The 15862-nt window shown below is 38.3% G+C and overlaps 1 protein-coding gene across 7 annotated transcripts in view; it reads left to right on the top strand.

Moving 5' to 3' along the window:
* The window catches only part of LOC128743995 (dual 3',5'-cyclic-AMP and -GMP phosphodiesterase 11), a 221272-nt gene that overhangs the window by 151998 nt on the left and 53412 nt on the right, over window positions 1-15862 (top strand). For 3 of the 7 annotated variants that reach the window (XM_053840720.1, XM_053840719.1, XM_053840726.1), the window contains exon 1: window positions 3868-4038. The exons of the other annotated variants lie outside the window; for them this stretch is intronic. In XM_053840720.1, coding sequence (XP_053696695.1) covers window positions 3981-4038 — 58 coding nt within the window. In that variant the 5' untranslated portion in view covers window positions 3868-3980. Of the gene's footprint in view, window positions 1-3867; window positions 4039-15862 lie in introns of those variants that run through there. 7 annotated transcript variants of the gene reach the window in all.

Here is a 15862-nt window from a genome sequence, read left to right as displayed (position 1 = left end):
CCCCATCGCACTTTTACCCCTCCTTACTCTACAGGGTTATCCCGCACGATTTGAATCGATTTTGCTTTTTTTATTGTACCGACAAAAGTTGGGTGTGGAACAGTTGTAGAGTTAGTTATAATGCTGAACTAGGCATTACTTTACTTCTTGTAGGTATGATACTATCCTGCGAGGTGGTAAGTTTATAAAACCATAATTAGTAAAATTAGAGCAATAGTTACTTTAACAATGTTGTAGATTAAACGCAAGTCATTGAGTGGCTCATACATGACTGAGGAATTATGCTTCGCTGAGGCGATCTAATTAAAAAAGCAACACCGAATTAAACTGTGCATTTATTTTTGGTTAAGGAGGAAGTGTCTGATGCGAAGATAAATTAATTGGATGTACTGGAAAAATTTCAACATAGGCCAAAAATAGATTGGGTTGTGCAATGGCAGGTGGGGCTCACACCCATGCTCTTTCGGTTGGTACCCGAATGTTTTACTCACTAAACTACTGCCGCCGGTTATATTACTCAATTCTATTATTCCGTATACGCACCACACACTTCTATGCGATGGTATTATTCTCGTATGACTGATCGTTGCGTTGCGAAGAATGATTAATTGGATGAACTGGAAAATATATTCGATATGGCTCACCATCGCACTGACCGAGTAGATCTATCCGTCTATCTTGTTTGCGTTAGAAACAAAGAGCAGTCGTACAAAAATAATATCGTCCCATAGGAATGTGTGGTGCGTATACGGAATGATGGGGGGATTGGGAAAATAAAACAAAACTGGGTATTAGACTACCTAATATATCGGGCGGTAGTAGTTTAATGAGTAAACCATTCGGGTACCAACCGAAAGAACGTGGATGCGAGCCCCACATGCCATTGCACAACCCAATATATTTTTGGCCTATATCGAAGTTTTCCAGTTCATCCAATTGATCATTTTTTGCATCAGACAATTCTTGTCTTCCCAAAATAGTTTACATCATGACCGCATAGCGAGTCATATATGAGTAAATCGTCTCTCGTTCACGATTGAAGATATTCAAGATAATATTGCAATATTGTTTTACTACCATAAAATCAGCTGAAGTATGATTTTAGGTGATGTATGAACCAATAATGGATTATTTCTACAAGCTGCGTGAATGTTTCCGCGACATTTCTTGAATTTAATAGCTAAAGCGATTAGTTTTTCCATTCGATTCTAGTCTAATAAACTTTACAAGTGTTGTTGAAGCTACTAGGATGGTTACCCTAGTCCCGCCATTATTCTGTGCACTAACTGTTCTATGTAACAGTTGGTTACAAATTTCAATTTTAAAGTAAAATATCAAACTATTTTCATAAGTCTTTCTGTTATTCTATACAAATGGACGTTGTCCTATTAGTCTGCTTTACAATTATTAATATAGGAGACTGGATAAATTAAAAAAAGGCAAATATATGGCTAAATATGAACAAGATCTTGAGAACTTTAAGTTGAAAAGTGACCATCCTGTATTTTGTCATTCCTCATATGATTTAAGGGTAAAAGGGATTCAAATGGCCCTGATTTTCCCTCTACACGTCTGGTCCTACTCTAGGGATACTATACATGTCCTTGCTTCTTTACTTTCTTCTACCATTTCTTTTATGTGTTGTTAATATTATCGTTATAATCGTGTCCAGTCTTTTCAAATGACTGATTTCATTATTAAGTCAACACAAAACACAAGTCGCCTCGATCAAATGATAAAGAGGCGCATTGACAGGAATTTTTTGGCATGCAGTAGCAGTAGAATTCTCCTGAGTGAACTGTAGAAAACTCTAGACTTAAAAACCTATCATCTCTTTAAATTTAGGTTGTTCAAAGGCATCGTTTTTGACCAATGCTATTGGTTTTGTACTTAGGCGGAGGGGAAATAAGTAGTGGGTTGATGTTACGGTGGTGCCGGTACAAAACATTGTATGCTTCAGACCGTATCAATATTAAACAGCTCAGAATAAATCGAATGCGGTAAAAATAATTGCACTACTGGTCCAAAACATAACCATCAAAACATCCTTGACCGACGGTTTCGAATCCAATATCGCTAAAGTACGTGATGGTTAACCGAACAACGACACTAAATAAAATTATGCTTCGCACAGCATTTTAGGTCTCAAACATCCATAGCAATCTTCCGAAATCATCTCGTTTACCGGTCTTCTTTGGCCGTCAATTACGTTTGTCGTATCGTCGTCGGTACATGTATGACTGTGAATGCCAGAATATTAACATGATATTCACGGGATTTTACCACCGACCGGAACGCTTTCCACCGCTTCCTAACAAAGCACCCCCATTCCATTTAATCCCAACCGAAAGTCCCAAGGTTCAGCGACAGTCCGGCAGCATCTTCGTGAGATAATCGTGCGTAAAAACAGCGTGTTTCATGGCGCTTCCCTTTCCCGCTTCGGAGTTTGGGTTTTTCTGGCCTCGGTTGGCCCCCGGTGCGGTACGGCGCGCCGCTGGTGTATGACGTGTGGTGTGAACCGAGTGAAAGGCTCCCGTTGCGTTTGTTGTTCGGGTTTGGTTGGGATGAGGAGGAATCGTATTCCGATGTCTGACGTCAAAAAGAGGCTACAGACAGTGTACGCCATCGGCAAATAAATACTCAGCTTTATATTTTCCTCGGGCGCTTATTTTCCGCTAGCCCGATGTTATCGGTTTTATGGCTATGTCTTTCTTTTCTTCTCGGTGGGAAACATCGGGGACGATTTCACGGGAAATATGCCAGAAAAGAGTGATCAAATGCGATCAGCTCGAACTACACCAACGTTCTGAGTACGTTTATTCACTTTGATGGGTAACTAGTGCTTTTAACTGTCGCTAAAGCTAGAATAGCTTAGTGATTAATATGAAGATATTCAACAAAATAAGATATTTAAATGACTGAAATTATAAATACCTACTAGTTTTCGAGACATATGTTCACTGTGACTTCCCATGATTTTTGCTCTGTTCTACTACGCTTAAAACATGAAAAACACATAGTAAATCTCGAGTCAGGGAAGGGTAATTAAAGTTGTTTGTCTGTTTCTATTTACTGCTGTTGAGCAGCGAATAACTCATCAAAAATACAAAACAATTTATGGCTAAGTCTATTGGTGAATGAATTTCCACATCGCATGTTTTGATTGAAAGGTCGCCTGTCGTCAATCAGTTACAAGTGTTTCAACCGTAAAGTACATGGGATTTATTTCTCAAAATATTGAATGATTTTGTTCAGTATCATCCTGCGAACCTGTTAGAGTGAAGTTTGATCATTTAATCTAGAGAAAAACTAATAAAATCAACTTCATCTGCTACAGCCCAGCGAAATAGAAATAATCTGTTTCTGACTGTGAAAGAAAAAAAAGGGTAGAAAACACTGTAAAACTTAGTAGCGAAAGGAACGAAGCAATAGGCAAAGAGAGTGCCTCAGTGGAAATGGTACCACGTGCCGCTGAGGATGGGAAGTCCATTTCCGAAAGAGGAAAAAAAGTGCAAAAAGTGAAATAATGCCATTCAGGCTGTCTGGCCGCCCACAGTCGGCCACAATTTCCACCGAGGACACCACCAGCAGCAGTACCGTTAGCGTCGATGGAAAGAAACAATGCACTGCTGCTGCTGCTGGTGCCGGCCGCCTCCCGAGCCGGAAGAACAATTCCGCGTCAACTGTTGCAATTTTACTGTAAAACTAATGTGAACTGCAAAAATGAAGTGGTACTGGTCCGTATCAGTGGCGGCTGGATCATACAGGACTCTTGAAAATTGCTGATCAGTAGTGCGGTAGCGTACTCGCGCAGGAAACCGTCGTGTTTGTGTAGTCGTGTGTTAGTCGGTGATGGCTGCACCGGAACCGCAACCGGGTGCAGCAGATTTACGAGCGCAATAAACTATCAACAGTGGCTGCAGCAACAGCAGGACGGCAGCCGCGGAGTTTCGTACCACCAACGCTATCGTAAGGCTCTAATGGGCCAGAGTGCTAGCATGTGTCGCTTTAATGGTTGTTATAAGAAAAACAAGCAAGGTAATTGAGTTTTGTGTGCTGTGCATTGAGTTTTTATTTCTTTGCTACTATATATCCACTTTTCCAGCAGAGTCATGATCTATTTCGTGGTCAACAAAGTTGAAACGCTTGAGAACAAACGTATTGGGGAGTTTGCTCTATCATTCAATCAACGGTGTTATGCTTTAGTAGATTTATTTATTTATTTACAATCGAGTCCTTTGCTAATTGAATACCAGAGCGCTGCTAGGGGTTGATTCACAAAACTTTTAAGAGCCTTTTGTTTGTTATGGGTTTCATTTTAAATGTGCCGTAAGCTAAAGTAACTATGATAGCTGACTAACTAACAGAACGTAATGCTTTAAATCCTTCATTGAAATGCTTTAAGCAATCCTTAATGCACCCTACTCAATATATTGATGCACTTCAGAAACCAAAATTAAGCACATTGCTACGAGACAATCCTTTCGTGGAAAATATAATCCTTAAGCTGATAAGAGCACCCTCTTATCAGCGCAAATATGTAAAACCGCTATTGTTGATGCAGCGATGTTTTCCATTACAATGAACCAAATTTCGTAAATCACGAGTACCTACTTTTGTAGCTTTTAAATTAATAACATCGCTATCGATATTTGAAAGGTCAAAGGTGCCCCCTGAATAGAAGTATATTTTGTCGAGACTTTCAGCAAGCAGCAAGCAGCAAGCAACGCTGGTAAACTTTTCCGTTTCAGAACCACCGTTACCGAAGGGCATCCGTTTTATTGCAATCAGTTTATCAGACAGTGTAATTTTATAACCACTTCCGCAGACATTTTAAGAGGGTCTTTATTTTGGGAGGCTTTTAGCCTGCGGTTGGTTTGCCTTTGCACAGGCATTTTTGCTGAGGTACAATTTCATTGTTTTTTTTTGTGGAAATGTTGAACAATTTTCAGAATTTCACAACTTTTATCAAAAGTCCTAGCCGTAACACTGATTGTCAAACACCGAAAAAACTATACACGTGCGTTCAATGTGCAGAACACATGGATATCCTCCTGGTGCTAATCACTACAGTTTCATAAGAATAACACATGAATCATATTCAATGGTAAAACCATGGGTAAAACACTTTGAGATGATCTGATATTCACATCAGCTCATCGTGAAAGCCACGTGAATTTCAAATAGAATGATATTTCATAAGAGTTACCCTTTGATTAAACGTGTAAAACCAGCGAAATATTAATAAAATCTTACACTTTAATTTCATGTGGATAGCAACAGGATACGATCTAATGGTAAAACATGTGGATTTGCAGTGCGAAAGCCGTGACTACCATGTTGATTGAAGGTTTGTTAGAAAAACATGGTTGTTTAACGTGTTTCCCATATGAAATATTTCATTTCACGTTAAATCGAAGGGAAAGATTATCAATATTTACACGTTTAAGTTCATGTGTAACTTGGTAACGCCGTGTCTATTTTTATCAGTGAATATAAGCATAATTTGAGAGTGTCAAAAGGCAATCATAGCTTACTATGATAAAAATAACTTTCTTGTGTTTGTAGTTGAAGACTTGGTTTCTTCAGCTCATGGTTGTAGAAAATGTAAAAATAAGTAAATTTGCTAAAGAAATGACATTCATATCTCTATCCGATGTAGAACTATAGAGAAATTTCTTAGAAAGTACTTAGAAAAATTATTGTTTCATACTTAACTTTTGTTGGTTACATATTACAAGAACACATTGTCCTAGGCAATTGTAGAAGTACTCAAAACACACGTTTTTGCAGAAGACCGCAAATCTTATCCACCCATATGAGAGTACGGTAAGCATATGTTTCATGTGTTTTGCGCTCGACGTAGGCTCAACACACGTCCACTTTTTTGTGTTAGTAGCGTACGGGAGGGTATTCCCATCACGCTACTAATTTCGGCATACATTACCTTTTTTGGTTACACTTTCCCAAATAAAAACTTTGCCGCTATATATCAACCGAATGTAGCACTCATAGGCTTTAATGTGTTATAACTATTTTCATAAAAATGTAAGTAGTTTGCTTAATTTTATTCAATAAACATCAAAACCACTGTTTTTCCACAAGCACGTAACCAGGCTGAAAAAATCAGCAGCAATCGCTTACGCGTATCCGCTCTTGATGATAGTTTGGAAAACACACAATTATGATCACGTTTACTTATTCTAGAAACTAAACAGCTGTGAATATGCTATCACAGAACAATTCTGCTTCTTTTTATCACGGAATAACACATAAATTCCCCTCTGATATGAAAATATAAATCAATTTTCACTCACTAGCCATTAGCAGCATTTTGTTTTTAATTCCAGCATATGATGCGTTATTTACACTACTACCAATATATGTGCTGACATATCTAGTATTTGAGTGAAAACTGGCGCTAGTGTATATGAACGATTCAATGATACACTAGCGCCAGCAGCAATCTGTTGTCACTGCAAAACTAATTATTTTAAATGAGCCCGGAATGTAGGCAATAGCGAGAAGTTGTCCATCGGTCTCTCTTTTCTTGTCTCATTTGATCTGTTTTTGAAAAGCATTTAATCGCTGTGCTAGCTATTTCGGCCTGTCGGATTTAAAAAACACAGACACCACTATAGAAAATGGGCTCAATTTAGCCGCAGCGACTTCATCATTTCTCGCGACTATAACTTCAGTAGCGTTTTATTTAGACCAAAATACTCGCCGATATTCAGTAAATATTATTCTATCAACTGGTATAAAAATCTTGTCTCGAATAAATATAGTTTCAACGTAGTTCCTGAATATTGTTAAGGCTACCGCCTAATGGGCTGGAAATACCCACCCGTACCCTAGATAGAGAAATAGTTTTTTCGGCAAAGTTGTAAAAAATGTAAAGGCAAACAACTTTGCTGGAAAAATGACATATTTATTTCTGTCAGGCGCAGGGCTATGGAGCATGTTCTTAGAAAGTCCTTTAAAAGTTAGTTTCTCATACTTGACTTTGTTGGTTGCATTTAACAAGTAGAAATTTTTCTAGATAATTACCGAAGCACTCAAAACACACGTTTTTATAGAAGGCCGCAAATCTCTATGACCTATCCTTACAAATTTATCGCTTATTTAAGCTTTATTTTTGCTTAGCTTCACGAGCCAATAAGGTAGAATGGCACAAGTGGAGATGTGAAATCAGTGCTTCACCTTGACTAAGCTAAGAAGTACTAAGACTAAGTACTATAAACTTGTATAGGTGATCCTAGTCCCCTCCCATCCATATTAGAGTACGGAAAGCATATGTTTTAATAGTTTTTTTAATTACTTCAATCTTTATCAAGCTTTCTGTGAACATTTGAACGTTTTCATTTCATTTTCAAAGCTTACAATGTTACAGAAGATTATTGAAGCAATAAATTTACTTGTTTTTATTGTTTTATAAAATTATTTAACAGTGTCCGCGTATTAAGGAGAAATCGAAAGTGACTAACGTTATTGTGTTAGTGCGACAAACACTGTACTATACATCTCATGTGTTCGTTATAAACCTAAACGTTTATTTGAATGTTGCATAAGTATTGGTAATATATGTCAAATAGTGCGGAGCTTGCAAACATAAACACAGCCGATCCGCAGCCAACCACAGCGACTACAAACATCCCGAAATATAGTTTGTTTTCTTTATCAAGACATTCCGATGCATTTAGGATTAGCAGCAGGAGCTGAATAATGCATAGGATCAAAAGGATGGTTAATTAATCCGTTTGCATTGAAGGCCAGTTATTGATTCCTGGTCAGCTGATCGTTTGTTTACTTCACTCTAAGCTTATCGATGCGGCAAGAGTTGAAAGCTCTTTAAAAGCTCATTAATGTGGCGGAACTTTGAGACCGTGGTGCTGGTTTTTGCGGAAATCGCTAGTGCAACGAAATATGTGCGCAATCAAATATCTATTAAGGCCATTGCAAATAATTTTAAAAGTTTTTGTCGCCCCCCCTTGGATTGGCTTGAAAAATCGGGGGGCAAAAAATAATTTGTAGGATATGAGTTAATTTTTTTTATAAAATCAATTGTCTGTAGGTTCTACAGCCTGAAAACCTCGAAAAATGAGTGTACGAGTTGAGTTCATGCTTTTAGCATGAAATAGAAATGGAAATTCGAACAACAGAATTTCCGAAAATCGGCCGAAAAATTTTTCTTTCGTATTTGTCTTTTTTCGTAGATTTTTGCATAGAAAATAATAACGTTTATGTTAAAAGCAACGTTTTCACGTTTAAACTTAAAGTAAAAATGCCAAAAATCAATTTTTTTTGCTCGATTAAAAAAATCTCTTTGTTTCTTTTCACCTCCCCCTTCAGCGGCCCTACACCGGAAGGACAAAAACTTTATAAAATATTTGTAATGGCCTAACTAATTCCAGATTATACGTTTTATGAACACGTAATGGTCTATGTGATCAGTTAAATCTATTTTTCATTAGCAATTATGTTTTGCTGAGTGTTTGTTGATATGTAGCGGATCGATAAATGGAATGATAAGTTTTAGGAAATTATAACAGCACTGGAACCTCCCAGTTGGCTTCGAGGTATGACGCTGACCTAATAAGCCAGCCGTCGTATGTTCGAATCTCGACTGAGAGAGGCTGTTAGAGTAAATAGGATCTTAGCAACTGGCCCTGCAATTGTCCTGCACTCTAACAGCTGGCTGCGAAGTCTGTCGTATAAAAACAGAAGGTCAAGTTTCGATAACGGAATGTAGCACCTAGGCTTTGCTTTGCTAACAGCACTGGAAGCACTTTCGCCACGTAAGCGTCCGCTGCCAATACAGATGCATTTTTAAGGCACAAAACAATACATGCATCGAAAGGTAGCCATTTATCCAGCCATCTTTGAACCATTTTCGGGTTCCTCTTAAGCGTACGCCCCTTGTGTTCCCCTGTGTTCCCCTTGTGACGTACGCAAAACACATAAAACATATGCTTGCCGTACTCTCACATCGGTGGGCACCTATGTAAGTTTGTAGCATCTCACCTAAGCTCTGAATTGATACATTCACTTTCCTATTTTATCCAACAGGTTCGAGAAGTTAAGGAAAAAAAGCCTAAATAAGCGATAATTTTGTAAAGAAACGTCCTAGAGAATTTCAGCCTTCTTCAGAAACGTGTGTTTTGAGTGCTTCAATAATTGCCTAGAACAATATTTTCTGAAAAAATGCAGCCAACAAAAGTTATGCACGAAAAACCAATTTTTAAAGAATTTTCTAGAAAATGCTCTGTATCTCTTCACGCGAAAGAGATAGAAATTTCATTTCTGCAACAAATTTGTTTACCTTCATATTTTCTACAACTTTGTCGAAGAAGCTATGTCCGTGTTTCTCAACACAAAAAAGTTATTTTTTTATCTTGAGGAAGAGTAAATGTTAATGCGAAAAATGTCGATTTAGGCAAACTGAAAAATTCTTCTTATTAGGCCAAAAATATAGACTTAGCGAATGTGAGAGTCGAACGGATTCGTACAACGTTTGTGTTACACTAGAATCTCTTACGTCCATTCATTTTACGTGATTTCGTTTTACGTCATCTTTTTTACGTCCGAAATTTGAATTAACGTCCTCACGTTTTACGTCCAAAGTTTGAATTAACGTCCTCTCGTTTTGCGTCCAAAATTTGAATTAATGTACCTTTTTTTACGCCCCCCCCCCCCCCAATAGTAGACGTAAAACGAGATTTGAGTACCGTCGTACGGGGTAACTTGCAACAGCGGGGTAACATGCAACAACGCTAAATCGATCCAATTTATTGTACTTTTTGATCTGTTACTTCCATTTTTAATCTATATCAGTCACTGAATCTTGTTGTTAACAGATTTAAGAAGCCTTGGATACTGTTATGTTGATTTTTTGCAGTTTTGGTGATTTGTAAAAAATCGCACAAGATGATGTCAAATTCATCGTCAATTTTTCGTCTGTAAAACGTTTGTGTCGCCCACAAGCACTTCAAATAAAAGAAACTTAACGTACATTTTTTATAGTAAAATGAATAATAAGGAAACAAAATAATTGATTTATGATGACTAGTTTTGTTTATCCTGCTTGTTACCACATATTCGAAAAACAAGCACTTAAACGGGGTAACTTGCAACAGCTGGTAGATATAAAAAGCTGTGTTCCGTTATCTTCACGAGGCAAGTTATCATTTAATTTTGCATCAAGCAATACTAAAGCACAATTGAAGAGTGTAAGATACTTTCGGTAAGTCGGAAATATACGAGTTTTTCTCTGGATATACCGAAAATGGCCATAGAAGAGGCTAAAAAGAAAATATCCTCACTGATAGAAATCGACCAGCTATATGACAGTGTCTGATTACGGTCCCTGGTAATGTAATGAACATTCATACATTACGTAACCAAGATATCGATGATTTAATTCCCCCACTCCACTTCATGACACGATTTTGCATAGTGGATATATGACGTGTAATTAGTTGTTACTCAACTCCCGATCCCCTAAGTGCGTTACATAATATGTGAATGGTCCTTAAAGATGGCAGTTCTATCTAGAGATGATCAGGTATGAAAATTTGAATAACCGAACCCGACCCGTACCCGTTTAAAAAAAAAATTAAAAACCCTTACCCGACCCGAACCCGAAAGTTTTTAGGGGCCCCTACCCGGGGCGGGTACCCGGCAATCTTTAGTGTTAAATGTGGTCAGTAGAGATACCCTGCGGGTACAAGTACGGGTGCGGGTTTCGAGCAAATTTTCCGCTACCCGACCATCTCTAGTTCTATCGGATCCAGACAAGGAATATCAACTGCATGAATTATATAAAAAGTTTAAGGCGGAATCGAAAGTGGCTAACGTTATTGTGTTAGTGCGACAAACACTGTACTGTACATCTCATGTGTTCGTCAAAAACCTAAACGTTTGTTTGAATATTGCATTAGTATTGGTAATATATGTCCAATAGCGGAGCTTGCAAACATAAACAGCTGATCCGCAGCCAACCGCACTGACTACAAACATCCCGAAAAAGGGTTTGTTTTCTTTATCAAGGCATTCCGATTCAATCAAAATTAACAGCAGCAACTGAATAATGCGTAGGATCACTAGGATGTTTAATTAATCCGCTTGCATCGGATTGCGTTTTTGATTCCTGCGTTTGCGTTTTGTTTGTTTACTTCACTCTAAGCTCATCGATGCGGCGAAAGTTGAAAGCTCTTTAAAAGCTCATTGATGTGACGAAAGTTTGATACTGTGTTGCTGCTTTTTAGGAAATCGCTAGTTCAACGAAATATGTGCGCAACCAAATATCTATGAACTAATTCCAAATTATACATTGGTCGCATTTATGAACACGTAATGATCGATATGATCAGTTAAATTTATTTTCCACTAGCTGACCCGACAAACTTCGTATTGCCACAAATTAACCTGTGTTGTACATAAATCATGAATCTCGGGTGATCTTTGTCACAATCTCGAGTTTTGCAAGCCCCCCAGTGGGCGGCGCTTCCGACGGCGGGTCACCGGCAACACTCGCGACCGTCTCGTCCTGAATGATCTAGTGTTATTATAGATAGTTTTTGTGGTCTTGTATTGACTAATGTTTTATGGAAGAGCTCGAATTTCTCGAGTTCGATTAGTTTTTGAGTTTGGCAAAAATTTCTGTTTTATTTGTATGAGAGTCCATATCCGCCTACCACGGGGGTGAGAGGTCTCTAACTATCATAAAATAAATTCAAGACTCCAAAATCTCCCACATGCCAAATTTGGTTCCATTTGCTTGATTAGTTCTCAAGTTATAAGGAAATTTGAATTTCATTTGTATGGGAGCTCCTCTCTTAAAACGGGAAGGGGTCGTAATTCACCATAGAAAAAATTTCTGCCATCTAAAACTCCCAAATGCCAAGTTTGGTTCCATTTGATTGATTAGTTCTCGAGATAAGAGGGAATTTGCATTTCATTTGTATGGAAGCCCACCCTCTTAAAGGGGAGATGGGCCATAACTCGCTTTCTAAAGAAGAGAGGGGTCTCAATTCACCATAGAAAAAAATCTTGCGTCCAAAACCACTTACATGTCAAATTTGGTTCCATTTGCTTGATTAGTTCTCGAGTTAGGAAATTTGTTTTTCATTTGTATAGGAGCCCCCCTCCCCTCTTAAAATGGGGAAATCCATAGAAAATATACCATAGAAAATATTCTTGCCTACAAAAACACCCACATGATAAATTTGGTTCCATTTGCTTGATTAGTTCTAGAGTTATGAGGAAATTTGTATTTCGTTTGTATGAGAGCCCCCCCTCTTAAAAAGGTAAGGGGTCCTAATTCATCATAGAAAAAATGGTTGCCTCCAAAAACACCCACATGCCAAATATGGTTCCATTTGCTTGATTAGTTCTCGAATTATGAGGAAATTTGTATTTTATTTGTGTAGAAGCACCCCCTCTTAAAGTTGGGAGGGGTCCTAATTCACCATAGAAAATATTCTTGCCCTCGAAAACTTTCACATGCCAAATTTGGTTTCATTTGCTTGGTTAGCTCTCGAGTTATGAGAAAATTTGTATTTCATTTGTATAGGAGCCCCCCCTCCTAAAGTGAGGAGGGGTTCCAGTTCATCACAGAAAACATTTTTGTCTCCAAAAACACCCACGTGTCAAATTTGGTTCCATTTGCTTGATTAGTTCTCGAGTTATGAGGAAATTTGTATTTCGTTTGTATAGGAGCCCCCCCTCTTAAAGTGGGTAGGGGTTCTAATTCACCATAGAAAATATTCATGCCCTAGAAAACTTCCACATGCCAAATTTGGTTCCATTTGCTTGATTAATTCTCGAGTTATGAGGAGATTTGCATTTCATTTGTATAGGAGCCCCCCTTCCTAAAGTGCGGAGGGGTTCCAATTCATCATTGAAAAAAAATTGTCTCCAAAAATACCCACGTGCCAAATTTTGTTCCATTTGCTTGATTAGTTCTCGAGTTATAAGGAAATTTGTATTTCGTTTGTATAGGAGCCCCCCCTCTTAAAGTGGGGAGGGGTCCTTATTCACCGTAGAAAATATTCTTGCCCTTGAAAACTTTCACATGCCAGATTTTGTTCCATTTGCTTGATTAGTTCTTCAGTTATGAGGAAATTTGTATTTCATGTGTATAGGATCCCCCCCTCCTAAAACGGGGAGGGGTCCCAATTCATCATAGAAAAAATTTTTGTCTCCAAAAACACCCACATGCCAAATTTGGTTCCATTTGCTTAATTACTTCTCGAGTTATGAGGAAAATTGTTTTTTTTGGCACAGGTGCCCCCCCTCTTAAAGTTTGGAGGGGTCCTAATTTACTATAGAAAATATTCTTGCCCTCGAAAACCTTCACATGCCAAATTTGGTTCCATTTGCTTGATTAGTTCTCGAGTTATGAGGAAATTTGTATGGAAGCCCCCCCTTTTAAAGAGGAGAGGAGTTATAATTCACCTTATAAAGAGGGGAGGGGTCTCAATTTACGATAGAATAAATTCTTATCACCGAAAACACCCGCATGCCAAATTTTGTTCTATTTGCTTGATTAGTTGTCGAGTTATGCAGAAATTTGTGTTTCATTTGTATGGGAGCCCCCCCTCTTAGTGGGGGGAGGGGTTTCTAACCATCGCTAAAACCTTTCCTGGCCCCAAAAAACCTCTACATGCATATTTTCATGCCGATTGGTTCAGTAGTTTTCGATTCTATAAGGAACATACGGACAGACAGACAGACAGACAGACAGACAGACAGACAGACAGACAGACAGAAATCTTTCTTTATAGGTATAGATTAGCAATTATGTTTTGCTGAGCGTTTATTGATACATAGCAGATCGATAAATTGAATTAAAAGTTTTAGGAAATTATAACAGCACTGAAAGCACAGATTACGTGGCGAAAGCGTGCTCTGCCAATACAGATGCATTTTTAAGGCGCAAAACAATACATGCTTCGAATAGTAGCCATTTACCCAGCCATCTTTGAGCCACTTTCGGTTTCCCCTTAACTCGTAATTTTCCGGTACGGGGCTCATAAATTATTTTCATCAACGTGACATAGGACGTTTATGCGTATATTCATGCAAAAGCTAATGCTAATGCTGATCGCATATTCAAGTCAAAAGAAACTCATGCAAATCCTTAAATTCGTTCAATTTCCAAAAAATATTGCTTGTTGCAAGTTACCCCGTTTAAGGGGTTACCAGTAACAAATTAGTTAAAACATTCTACAACAGCCAATATTGATCGCAATTTTTTTCTCAATATGTGAAATTGTTCTATGCTAGACCTAATAACTTTGTATTAATTAAATGTTCTCAAATGTACTACAGATCAGTTTTCACTTGCACTCATAGTTGAGAACTGTTGCAAGTTACCCCGTTTGACGGTAATCTAGCAGTTTTATTGCGATTTGTCAAGCAACTGCAATAAGATCAACTTTGACCCCGTGAAAGAATCGATAAGCCTCTTGGAAGACTGGCTATTGAAACAGCATGAGGATAACGCATGGAGAAAAAAGGTGGGAGGATATTTGAAGCTGACCCGTTTGTGTATGGAGGAGAATTACTTCACATTCAGGGACAGTTATTACAAACAGCTAAAAGGTGCACCAATGGGCAATCCTTTATCACCGTTTCTGTGCGAACTATTCATGGCTAACCTTGAAAACAAGCTGGAACAAGACCAAGTACTCCCAACAAGATGGTGGCGCTACGTCGACGACATTTTTAGCATCATCAAAAAAGGAGAGCTGGAAACCATTCTAGCAGCCATGAACGGTACACACAGGAACATACACTTCACATATGAACTAGAGAAAGACGGAAAACTTCCTTTTCTGGACATCATAATAATAAGACAAATTGAAAGCACAGAAACAGAAATTGAAATTTATAGAAAACCAACGAACACCAAACGAGTTATACCTAGCTCATCTAACCACTCGCACCAACACAAAATGGCAGCTTTCCATCACATGATACATAGGATGGAAACATTACCGTTAAGTGAGCTAGGGAAACAAAAAGAACTAGCACACATTCTTGAAATAGCTAAACTGAACGGATACAAAGAACGGAAACAAAACGACAATCCAGAATATGATTTCCAAAAAAAGAAGAGACGAATACAAAAAATCCCTAACAACACTTACACCAATCACACCAGAACTCAAGAGAGTGGCAGTAGAATACGACGGAAACATTACACGCCCTCTCCGTCAGAAAATGAGGAAATTTGGAATTGATCTGGTCTACACGAGCCGAAACAACCAGCTCAAAAATAAGTTGGGATCAACTAAGGACCCGATTGAAGAACAAAGAAAATCCGGGGTGTATGAAATCAGTTGCCCACAATGCGAGAAGGTGTATATCGGCCAGACTAGAAGGAATCTGGAAACACGAACAAAAGAACACCTGGCAGAGGTAGCAAAAGCATCAAGAGATGCCGAGAAAGGTCTGACACACCATTTTAGATCTAAAGTGGCTGAGCACGTCTTCAACGACAACCATCCGCTGACCATTGACAACGCAAAAGTAATTAACAACTGCTCTGCGTGGAAGATGGATGTAGCGGAGAGTTTAGAGATTTATAAGAGGTGCTCCTCCACTTTACTAAATAAAGACCCTGGAAACGGTTACTCCTGGCTTTTCAAATATGTACCAAAACACAGACATACAGGAATACACACAGACGTAACAACTTCTGGTTAAAAAACTTCACTCTCTCTCCTTCCTCGGATCCCGATTTCACATTTTTCACAATTTTCGCATAACCCCATTAGACCCTTTCAGGTTTTCCTTCATTTAACTAATATTTTATTTTTTAGATTTCAGACTCCTGCAATAGAATTAGTTTACC

Source organism: Sabethes cyaneus, chromosome 3 (assembly GCF_943734655.1).
Source record: "Sabethes cyaneus chromosome 3, idSabCyanKW18_F2, whole genome shotgun sequence".
Lineage (NCBI taxonomy): Eukaryota > Metazoa > Arthropoda > Insecta > Diptera > Culicidae > Sabethes > Sabethes cyaneus.
The sequence above is the reverse complement of the archived record's forward strand: the minus strand, read 5'-3'. Positions and strand labels throughout refer to the sequence as shown.